At 30.6% G+C, this 12386-nt stretch overlaps 2 protein-coding genes across 2 annotated transcripts; one reads left to right on the top strand and one right to left on the bottom strand.

Moving 5' to 3' along the window:
* Window positions 1–3555: 3555 nt before the first annotated feature.
* Window positions 3556–9255, bottom strand: LOC131851736 (uncharacterized). The gene is made up of 7 exons (XM_059202280.1): window positions 8442–9255; window positions 7811–7982; window positions 6460–7296; window positions 5891–6140; window positions 5538–5726; window positions 4246–4880; window positions 3556–3561 (listed from the first exon to the last, which is right to left on the bottom strand). Exons 1-7 carry the CDS (start codon window positions 8546–8548, stop codon window positions 3556–3558), a joined length of 2196 nt encoding a protein of 731 aa, XP_059058263.1. The 5' UTR covers window positions 8549–9255.
* An 18-nt stretch (window positions 9256–9273) lies between these two features.
* Window positions 9274–11772, top strand: LOC131851719 (ribosomal RNA processing protein 36 homolog). The gene is made up of 4 exons (XM_059202255.1): window positions 9274–9435; window positions 9546–9787; window positions 10817–11100; window positions 11604–11772. The coding sequence occupies exons 1-4, from the start codon at window positions 9373–9375 to the stop codon at window positions 11747–11749; spliced, it is 735 nt and encodes a 244-aa protein (XP_059058238.1). The 5' UTR covers window positions 9274–9372; the 3' UTR covers window positions 11750–11772.
* The last annotated feature ends 614 nt before the right edge of the window (window positions 11773–12386 follow it).

Genomic DNA, 12386 nt, shown 5'->3' with positions numbered 1-12386 from the left:
CATCTCCGCTTTCAATCTCTTACAACCCTTTTTCGCACTATAAAGTAGTCTATGACCTTTCTCAGGGTATACTATCTGTGTATATGTATATCTATCTATATAGACTATCTGTGTATATATATGGCAGTGAATTTACAGGGTACAGGGGAATAACACCTCAGGAATAAAACCTCACATTCTCAGGAATGGCAATGCATGGGGGATCGTCAGCTTGTTTGCCATTCTAAGTTGTATAAAAAAAGCTTCAACTGCTATCATTGCTGTTCCTGCATCATTGACGTCGCCGCAAGATTGGCTGATATTGCAGCTTCTCGTTCTTGGTTGGCCGATTCTTGATTCTTGATAAATAATTACGTGTTAATATCAAAACATTTTATAGATTATTACAAGACGCCTCATTACTTATATGCAATGAAATCACCATGAGCTATAGAGACTTTGGACAGAACCTTAAAAGACCTTAGAAACACCTCTGCTCTCATTGGCGGGATTACTTTTATACTTTTGCTGGAGATTTCTGAAAGACTCTCTGTGTCATTAAGTACGTCTCCCTTATGGACTTTAATTGAAAGTTTAAAATTACTGACAAATATGAGAGCCCATTTTTATGGAAGCACAGATAGTGATTTCCTACACTAACTGCTCAAACTTAAGGAAGGAATTCTCAAAAGCACGATCCAATCATGAAATTTAAGCCCGCCGAACATGTGCAATGGCGTCCCATTGGATATGTTGCTTACTAAAGAATTGAAAGACAATTTAATTGTAGACCATTATAACCGGTACGTTAGCTGGGCAACCAGCTCATATACCAAGAATACCGATGATTCCAAATAATCTGCCAATACAATTTTAAAGTTAAAATGTCTTCTACACATGTAATAGATCTATGTATGTTTTGATCTTAAAAAACTACGCAGATTTTGATTCGTTATTATTTAATAGACAGAATAGATAGACTCAAGAGGAAGGTTTATATATAACGTCCCAATACTGTACACGGATCTTTAAACGCGCGATAATCTATATATCCCATGTTCACGCGGGCGAAGCCACCAGCTGTAAGCTAGTCTCTAAATAAAAACATTTATAATGTTGTTGACTTATCACCCAAAGACACATAATTATTAGACTATTTGACATAACTGTACAGTAATGAAAGTCCAACGAGTATAATAACACAATGGTTGCAATTTAGAAATATCTGTATTGTGTAAAATAAAATAAAGTAAATTGGATAAAATATCTGTAAACATTAAGGAATATAATTTATATATAATTTGGTAATTTATTTACAATCCACATTACATACTAGATGATATAACACAAGACAAATGTACGTAAAAATAATAATGGTATTTTTATAAACAATAACCCTATTTTAATTTAGAAAAAACTACAAAATAAACATAAAGTAAAATTCGTTTACATTTTCTTACATTTTTCTCTCAGATAAGCAGTTTTTTTTAAAAATACTAAAATGGTTTTTTTTATTTTTAACAATTAATTGCCATTAGGTGACGAAATACCATGCTCTTGTGCTTTTCATAGTGCAGCAGGGTAGGTAGGTTTTATCTGTAGCATAACTGTACTTTTGTCTTGGCATGCTAAAATAAATATTATATATATATTAAACAACAACTTTAAATTAATATTCGTAGAAATATAAGTATGTATTAGCAAAATTAATTAAATATTACTTAAATTATCAAAATTGTTTAGTCGCACTATAGTAATGTTCACTGACAAATGTTTACGAATGTCTTATCGTAGCGGTGTCGTAAAAAATAGCATAGGTCCTACCTCGACGAGCGCTAGCGCAGCACTGAGAATTTACTTTTGGCGCAACAGAATTTATACAACTTTAAATTATTATTATTGTTTATTTTTTTCTTAGAAACTTATATATTTTTTTTATATTTCTAATTTACAAGTATATTAACTTTATTATTATGTTTTTTTTATGCAAAAATTTCGTTGTATTTATGAGAAAATTAGAAATGATTATGGCAAAGTTTTGTTGAAATTTCGGGTTTAATTATGATCAATTTTTTAGATATTTAAGTTGAAAATAAAAAAAAGGACGATGCTGTCTGAATTTATAAAGTAATTATCAAGTTTTAGTAAAGATATCATATCAATTTATGTTTGTTTATTAATGAACGACGACCCCAAACTTCTGTCTCTTAGCGTTTTTGAATAAATTATTTTAGAAATTAGGAAGACTAATAAAGAGAAAATTAACATTTCAAAGATGTAGTTTTTAAGATAAGATATCTATCTATATAATTCAGGAATCAAAATGTATATCCGACTCTTAATTTCTTAGAACCAGAACCCCAAAGACCCCGCTTTTACGCCAAAAAATGTGAAAGGCCTCTTAAGAAATAATAGGTTCTAAATATGTAAATATGGCATTATGGATACAGGAGAATACTACGGCTCTCCTATTTAAATATTGGGTCGCTACTGAGACCCCAGATAAAAACAAGCTAAAGTTGATTGTAAATGTAACAAAGTAATCATTATTATCATAACAATAAAGTCCATATTTATTTTTACACAAAATATTTATCTTTTTTGAGCAAATCGAAGTTATTAAAATTCGTGCCCTCTATATTCGACGATTTTTGTACATAAAAGATTCAGAAAATTAAATTCAAGTTTAAATGTTCAAAATTATTTTTATATTCGATGCTTATGCTTTTAAACTTGCACTTCATACTACTCAATTTAATATGACTACACATCGATTAAATTTGGTTTATTGTGTAGAGGAGACGAGTTCAATTACATAGGTAGGAAACCTTCTATGACTACAGAGTTTTCTACTCTCCTTCTCCAATAGAAAAATCCACTTCTCAGTTCATAACGATAATCATTCCTTTCTTGTGATAAATATTGTTTGATACTAGTGTAATAGTCGTAAGGAAGCTAACTACGAGCTCTTTATAGCAGGCCTTAAACAGAACTGCCCTGCTAAGGGTACTATGAGCTCCTTATAGCAGGCCTGCTACAGGATTGTTTCTTATTCGGTCATAATAGCCTTCCAGACATATGTAAATTTAGGACTTTTCCATCTAACCCACAGAATAATAGAAAAAATATTTATATGTCCATATGGAATAATTAAAACTCGATAATTAATAAATTTTCGATTTTGTTGTCAGAGACTTGACTGTCTATGTGAATAGTTTTCCGTTATGGTAGGGTAAGAGGAATTCATATCAATTCCGTTCTCATCCAATCTTTACGCACAATCAGTGTTGCTAGAATAATTATATGAAAAAGCCAAATTATGTATGTGATTTTCTAAACTTGTTTGTCTATATAAGTTAAGTCGTCTGTGCCACAGAACACCAATATCCTAACGGAAAGAATGTCAACTCCATACAAAAAAAATGGCATAAAAATTAACGATAGTGCTGACCTCTCACGGTGTCCCCCAGGCAACATTCATAGATCATGGCCTAGCGGGAAAACTCAAACGTCAATAAGAAAATAAAGGAGCCTACTGTATTACAGATATAAATTCAAGCCGTTTATGACTTGAGTTTATATCTGTAATATGAATAACAAAAAGCACGATTAGAATAAAGTGTATATTTATTGTTAGATTTTCATTTAAACATAAAATACATCAGTAGTGTGAACAGGTGTACAGAGACATTATGTAATAGGTAACAAATAAATTTTGATTTTTAAATGATTGTAAGGAGCACAATTACACAAATTAAATTATATTATCAAAAGTGTATTATAACAATTAAGAGATATTGTCGGAAGAAACGTCGAATTATATAATTTTTACAAATGTTGTAAAATATTTATTTTTTTCTTAAGAGCATTCATCGACGTTTCTTCCGAAAAAGATCTATTTCTTATTATACAATATCTCTTAATTATTATTAGGATCACACTTTTGATAATATAATTTAAATTTGTGTTTTTGTGCTCCATACATTCATTTAAAAAATCAAAATTTATTTTTTCCTTTATTACAGTTATTATATTTTTCATTAATCCTTTTTTATGTGCATTTATTTTTAAATAAGTATTCACTATCGTTGCACAGTTTTCCACACACATTACAAAGTTTTTATTTGCATAATTTAATACTTGCTTTAAATCATTGTATTCTTTAAATGTATTAAAAGTGTGCATTATTGACTGCTCTGTGGTGGTAAAAATTAATTTACAAGCATTGCACTCATGTTTGAATTTTTTAATAATAAACCCACACACATAAGTGCAAGCTTGTATTTCGCCACTACATTCTTCTAAAATGTTTTCATCAATATCATTAAACGCCGATTGGTTAGAAGATATTGGATCAGCCGCAGTGTCGGCAATCTGTTGAGTGTTTCGCACACAAGGCTTCAAAAAAGATTTAAAATTATTAATTATGGTCTCGTTTTGGTCCATTTCACAGTTACCTCCACCCATCTGGGAAAGATTACTTAAAACAGCAGTTTTTAAGCCTGCTTTAAATTGGCCACTAGTTGGATTGTGATTACTACCACAATTTCCTCTAATACATCCAAATAAATTTTCAAGTGGATCTTGTTGTAATCTTCTAGTGGCCAAACTTTTTATAGTATTGTGTTTCTGTCGTAATACATTCCATAACCTTTCAACTCCATTAAGAGTCCACACCCAACCTTCCTGTGAAGGTGGTTTTCGTGAAGACCCAATAAATGATATGTTTTTAAAAAATAATTTCATTTCATTAATGAAGGTAATGTGTGTCGTAGAACATTTCATATTTGTTGCTAAAGGCTTTCCTCTCCGCAAATCTGCCGTGTCGCTATTTAATGTATCGAAGAGCTTGTCCATTTTTGCGATTACGTTAGCCGTCACGACAGCTTCTGAAGTCAATCCTATAATATGTGACAGAAAAATATCAATTTAATGTTTGACATTTACATAGTATAAAGTAGAATCAAGGTTTATTTTCTGTCCAGATGAAAGAGAATAAGGAAAATAAAGTACTATCTTTGGTGAAGCAACACCAAGTAAAGACAATATTTTGTTATTTTTTTCATATATTATTTTGCATTGTGTTTTTGAAGGCCTCTGTGGTCTAGTAGATTAGCACTTCGCCTTGCTTTTGATTGTCACAAACATAATACAAATCAGTATGACCTACGAGTATGTCTAGTACCCATAAAACAAACAACATGGCTCTGTGTGAATTCTCCTGGGGTTATTGTTATTATTATATCGGGTAAATTTGACAAAGCAGAAAAAAAACTAATGTCAATTAACCTAACGGTTTACTTTATGGTAAATGGTAATTGTCATGTATATATGACATCTATCATAGCACTCATGCTTTTCCATTCCAGAAAACTAAGATGCCTCTTATTCTGCAATTTCAGTGCCAAGTGAAGACATCTTACAAAACAAGTTGCATGGCAGCTCAAATAGGTGAGGCGGATATACTCGTGCAGACGCAGGCAATATTAAGTCCATTTTTAAATGATAATTTTTAATTCAGAAATTAAACAGAAGTATCAACAATTAAACAAAATTACCTTGAGATATTTTGGCATACATTCCTGCCGCTACTGTATGACTTAAAATTTGTACTGCCAATTTTACTTGCATTTTTTGTTTTGCATTTGGATTCAAGTGTTCTTTTTTAATACAGGGCGCGAACACAAAATTAGTATTAGAGTTGTCTAGTTCATAAAACTGGACAATATGACTCCACTTTGCTATACCTGAAAAAATATTAGTAAATTATGATTAAAACAGTTTAAAATAAACTACCTTGGTATATTAATCTTAAACATGCATGTACATAGAAATTGAAATTGTTTTAAGTTAATTAGAAAATTTAATTCATAATAATTAACATATAATAAATTATAGTCAAGCCATATACCTGTTCCCTGTTCTCCTTGATCGGATGTTATATCTGTGTTACATTTAATATCATACTTCAAAAATAAATTTCTGAAGCACTTAATTAAATGAGGGGTATCAAATAGTGCAACAATTTCCTTGTCATTTAATTTAAAACAAGGGCAATTTGCAGTAGCCCCCAAGATTGATAGGGCTTTTCTGTTTACGCCATCCATATCACACACAGTAGCAGAGATATTAATATTATGTTCTTGACATTGTCCAATAACCTGAAAACAAAACATTACTATTTTAGAAACCTATGCAAAAGATACTATATAATACATTTTTTTAAGTGAACTGATTTCTGCATGTTGGTAATAATTCTTAGGTCTTATACATTTGTCCATTACATATAAAAAAATGCAAAGTATAAAAATGTGGACTGATGATTTTACAGCAGATGCAACTAAAATTGAAAAAATGAAAATTGCACAAGTTTTTATTTTAAAAAATTCAATATTTATCGATTTTTATATTATTATCATATAACACTAATTTTTATTAAATTGTGGTTAACTAAAGTAAAATAGTAAATATTGGGTTTACCTCTTTTATTAAAACTGTTAATCTATCAGCACTAACTGTGGAGCTAGATAAATAATAGGCAATTGGTTGTTTAATTTTTCTTCTAATGCCTGCAATCATGAATACTAATGCATGTGTAGCTAGTTCTGAGGATCTGCCTTGCACCCCATGGTCTTGAAAGCCTTCAATTTCATCATGTTTAACATAGTAATAAAGATGCTTTTTTATTGACATTTCATCAAACATGAGAACAAACTCATTCACTTCAGGTTCTTGTTTAGAAATGTATTTGTTAATAATTTCAAATAATTGTTGGTTTATGCCAACATTCATTGAACATTTACTTAATAAAACTTTTAAAGTAGTAGGTGCAGGAAGACAAAACATTCTTCTTAATAGTCTATAGCAGGTCGGGGACCTCTTATATAGTCTGAGGGCTATAATTTTGTCTTCAGTAGTCCACCAGCGACCCTTGGCATGTTTTTTAAAATTTTTCAGTTGCGCATGCAACATCAATGAAAACGTGGGACTTATTTTATTTGCCAGTTTCCTAATTCCTTCATCAGAATTTAATTTTTGTAAATATTTATTATTATTCATACATTTTATTTTTTTTTTTAATTGGCAGATTTTTCTCATATATTGTTTGCATTTCATATATGCTCTGTCTTCATTTTTTCTAACTCCACCTGTACTGGCATTTGATGTACCAGGTAAGACTAATGGTCCTTGTATGTTTGAAGGTCCTGGTACATTTGAGGATTCAGTAAAGATTTCTCTGCTCATGCAAGTATTTGTTATATCAGATGGACCTGCTCTCGTATCCATATTGACTGACAAAAATGGCAAGGTCACCAGCTGCAAACAAATACAAGTATTTTTTTAGGAATTATATAATATATACTATACATATAACAGAGCTGTTCACGGACTATTATGCCATAATTGTCTATAATAGACCCATAGGCCATTATATATATACTATAAAATTTAAGTTTGTTAAGGATAATAATGTTTTTGAAGAAAAACTTAATATTCATAGTGCTGACAATATTACCCGATTGCAATATATAAGAATGAGTACATAGCAGTTTCTATATTGATTATTGCATTCCTTACTTGTTATTGTGTGATTATTTATATAAAAAAATCTATTCAAAAGAGCAACATGCAAGTTTCTCTCTCATTCTTCTTGTGATGAATCTGCATTCCAAAAGAGTGGTAGAATAAAAACTATGAGTATTCAGAAGTGCTTGTATTGAGTTTATATGAATAAGGATTAGTTCTATTTCTATAATTAAAAAATAAACATAGGAAAATCCAAATTAACAATTGTGCAACAAATAATAATAAGTTTTATAGTTTTACCAACCTCTACATCTGGAGAAGCAAAACGTCTCAATTTCTTTGATGCAAAATCCACAAAAGCAGATTCTTTAAAATGCCGATGACATAGCATTCTATGTTCTGAATAAAGTTTTGACTGGAAGCTGACTGAAGACCATTGTTTATCTGGACAGCAATATTTAGCCCATAATTCGCAACTGTAATACAAATATGAATCAATTTAGAATAATATGTCTTCACAATCATGGTAGTCAATTAAAACATATTATTTAAACAAACATAATATATTATTACAAATAATAATATTCAATAGCACCTTAGTATACTCTAGTCTTAGTCATTAGGCCTAATTTGTTTTTGAAACTTGATAATATTTTGATTTATTTGGTACATTATCTCTACAATAGGAAGTCGCTTCTTCTATCTGTTCGCTTATATTTTAATGCAGTTTTTAACAATAGATAGTCATTCAAAAGGAAGGCTTCTATATATAATACATGTATATATATCCATGCGATGCCGGTGCGGGAACTAGTGGGCAATAAATATCTAAGATAAGATTTTATTACAATACAGTATTAGCATTTAAATATGCATGTTAATGTTTTTGAGGAGAAATAAATAAAATTATTAATTAACATTTAAAAGGCACTTACCGAGTAACATTTGTAGAGCCAGGTTTTGGAAACCTAAATAATACTGTTTCAGGATTATCGGCAGGCGATGAACCACACTTAAGGCACTTCCTCTTGTTCTCCTTCATTGTAAAACAACGGTCCAACCAATTACAACAACTAACTTGATAATTTAAACGAAATAACAAGAAAGTCACGAATTATAGTTTATTACCAGGATAAACACAAACTAAATACATGTATCTAACAATTACGGAGGAATCTATAAAGACTCAACTCAACGTAAGGGTAGAACTGTAAAAGATGGTGAAATATCCAGTAATAAAACAAAAGATGAAAAGTTCAAAAAGAAATTCAAAAAATTATGACGACGTAAGATGGCGGGCATAAACTTTCTGAGTTGCCAGCAGTCAGCAAAAAAATAACTAAAATGAATATAAAAGTAGTAACTTTTTACATTCTATGTATATCTCATAGATATTAAATAAATCTGTAATTATAATAATAGAAATTCCAAAAATGAAAGATTATTGGTTTAATCATATTTTATAATTATAATTTTCATTGGTTTACGTGTTTTACATAAATTATTTAGTTATAATTTTTAGCCTATTTTTTCAGTATACCGCCCTTAATATACATTTGTTTTATTTTTGATGGACTAGGAGAAAAGCTCTGGTATAATTTCTAAATGATAATTAATTATACCGTTATGATATTCTTAAAATGTTACTAAGTTGCCTTTTGAAATAATATCATAACTGGATAATAAAATCTCTAATAATGGCAACATAAGTCTGCCCCCCTTAGGTATTCTTTACGCCCCATACAAAGACGACAGGGCCTGGTCTGTGCTCTCCTGTTGTGCTGTGCCAATTTTCTTTTTACCTGAATGTTTATGTTTACCATGTGTTATCCATTTTAAAATTATTGCTGTATATATTAATAAAATATGAGCGGGAATGAAGATAGTGATGAAAATTTGACTCCAGATGAAACAGGGGACCATGAAAGAGTTAGTACTCAGATGTACCTATACCTATTTTCATGTTTTTTTTATTTGTTTTTATATTGTATTATCCAAATTAAGAAAAATTAACACTTACCTTGATTTTATATACTTAGACATCTATCAGAGCCGAATTATCTACACTTACGTTTGAAGAACTGCAGAAGTTGAAAGAGAAAATCGGCGCTAAAGTTTATAAGGAAGCTCTGTTTGGAAAAAATGACGAAAGTAATCATAAGGAACTTAAACATTTCAAGAGAGAGAATAAAAATAGACCAAGGGAGATGAGTTCGAAGAAACCCGTCCCTATGTTTCTGGATGCACCTAAAATTAAGAAGAGAGAAATGCGTGACCCTCGGTATGCTACTTTATATTTATCAATGGATAATAATGGAAAGGAAGGATGATCATGAAATTAGGCCAGTTAGTACATTGTGATGAATTCAGCATGAATTAGCCGCAACATTTTCCAGATGGACTGAACATGGTAAATTGTTAGCAATGAGGATACTATTCCCCGTTACTAACAACCCCTTTCGGTATGTTACTATACTCAGTCTTACCCAATTTAACCAGCAGTAAAATAGATTCTTTGTAAACCAGTTTGTGGCCAGTGAGAGTTCATGGTATGATTGCGTAATATCTTAGTCGTATGGAATGACAATCCATGAAGAGGCAGTTCTTCTGGTGCCATGATGACCTTATTTCTGTTGCATACATGATGTATATATATGACAGATGCCACCAAGTAGGCCAACAGTTTGTTTGTCATTCCATATACTAAAATATTATAAATGTGTGTAACTTTGGGAGGTTTAAGGGTTGTCACAAAATTTGCCATTCACAAGATGGATACAGTTTAGTCTTGTATTAGGTGTTTATGTATGATAGATATAAATATTTAAGCCACTGAAATTGTACCATAATATTTACTTCTAAACAACAACAACATTACATTATGATTGTTTGTCCCAAACAGTGTAATCAGCCTACTGCCGTCTCCTAGAATGATTTTTGGTTTTATATCGGTGTTTGCTTCATTGGAAAATATGTCAGAAATATAATATGACACAAAACAATGAACATTTTTATTCTCATGTGTTTTAGTGAGATTTAAACTCATGACCACTTGTATATAATCCTGGAAGTGGATTGGAACTCACAACCAAGTGATACTCATATATATAGCATTACTTATATATTGATAATTATTGGAGCAATAATCTGTACTTGCAACTGAGTGATTTCAGATTGAAGGTGGATCAAACTTAATATCATGATTTGCAACCATATATTGTTATAATTAACAACAGGAAGCTCATGTGTTAGGCTGTACCAATTTTTATATCATAATCATATTACAACTTGTTGTACTTCTTTTTCACAGATTTGATCCACTCTGTGGTGAGTTTGATAAAAAAGAATTCAAACAAAACTACAATTTCATATCTGACATTCGAATTAAAGATATAAAGAAAATTAGAGAGGAACTTAAACAAACTACAGATCCAAACCAGGAGCAAAAATTACGCAGATTACTGCAGAGGCTTAATGATCAGCATAAAGATAGTAAGAAAAACAAGAAGGAAGATAATATTACAGCCAAAAAGGATAAAGTTCAGATTGGACATGAGTTAAGGAACGGCCGACAACCTGTCTATAAGAATAAGTGTAAGTATACTATTTAAAATTATCTGCTCCACACAGGCAGAAGGATGAGTACAGGATAGTGTATAGTTCTCTTCATTTAGAATTTGTTCACTTCCGAAATTATGAGTTTTTTTTTCAAATCAATGCCCCCAGACAGTGCCATCTAGATTCAAAATGTTACTCTTTATTTAGTAGCCAAATGGTATAAATACTTAATTACGTTTTTTTATTATGACTGATATTAATATTACTGATATAGAAAATCATATTCTCAATACAAACGTTATTATCATGCGTATAAAGAATAATGTATTACACTGCCAACACCCTTGAATATGATTCAATAAATTACAGTATAATACAATAATTTAAATAATATGGCAAAATTTTAATTTTTGGTCATTGAAATTTTTAATGACTACTCAATATTCATGAAATGTTATTAGAATCTATATTAAATAGTCTATCCAAAAAAGTGATTATCCACTTATTTTAAATATTACATAAAAATATGTTTATTGCAGCTGAAAAGCGAGTAGAAGCATTGGTACAACAATATGAAGAGCTAAAGAAAGAAGGCAGTGGAAGGATCCAGAGGCATCTCAAACGCAGACAACAAAAGCTGAAAAAACGCTCACATAAAGTGCCAACTGGTGTTAGTGTACAATAAACTATTACATTTTTATCACCAAACTTTGACTGCCGTTTTTTTTTGTAGGTAACACTTTTCGGGAGACTAGAGCGACACAAAAAATAAATAATCAAACTGCAATAAATATTTGGAAACAGTTCTACTGCTTTAATCCATTAATCGGTAGATAGAATATGTGTAATTATTATTAAAAATAAAAATTCATCTGATAACATTTAAATATATGTATTCATATTTGCATGGAGCCGAGAGACCTGTACCGACCTACCGTGGCACTACGTTCGCCAGTGGTCCTATTCATATAGGTGACGGTCACCATTTACCATCTGGTGGACTATCAGCTTGTTTGCCATTCCACTTATATAAAAAAATATTCTAGGGTTTAGACAAAAGATTTGGAATAGATCTAAACTGGTCTCCAGTGGATTGCATACACACTCATGTCCTACTTTTGGAGTGATCTATGACCATAACTAAGGTATACTCATATACATACATATACATACAATAAGGTGTCTAAATAAGTGCTTCATCGCAAAAAATAGGGTACAATAAAATGCAGTAGTAGGTAATATACATAATTTTATTACCTAGTAAAACAAGAATGTTTGTTCTTACAATTCTGCCTTACAAATACAAATAATAAAAATGCAAT

The sequence above is a fragment of the Achroia grisella genome, unplaced genomic scaffold, assembly GCF_030625045.1.
Source record: "Achroia grisella isolate CSIRO2021 unplaced genomic scaffold, CSIRO_AGI_Agris_v1 utg807, whole genome shotgun sequence".
NCBI classification, from domain to species: Eukaryota; Metazoa; Arthropoda; class Insecta; order Lepidoptera; family Pyralidae; genus Achroia; species Achroia grisella.
This window is presented reverse-complemented; position numbering and strand designations above follow the sequence as displayed.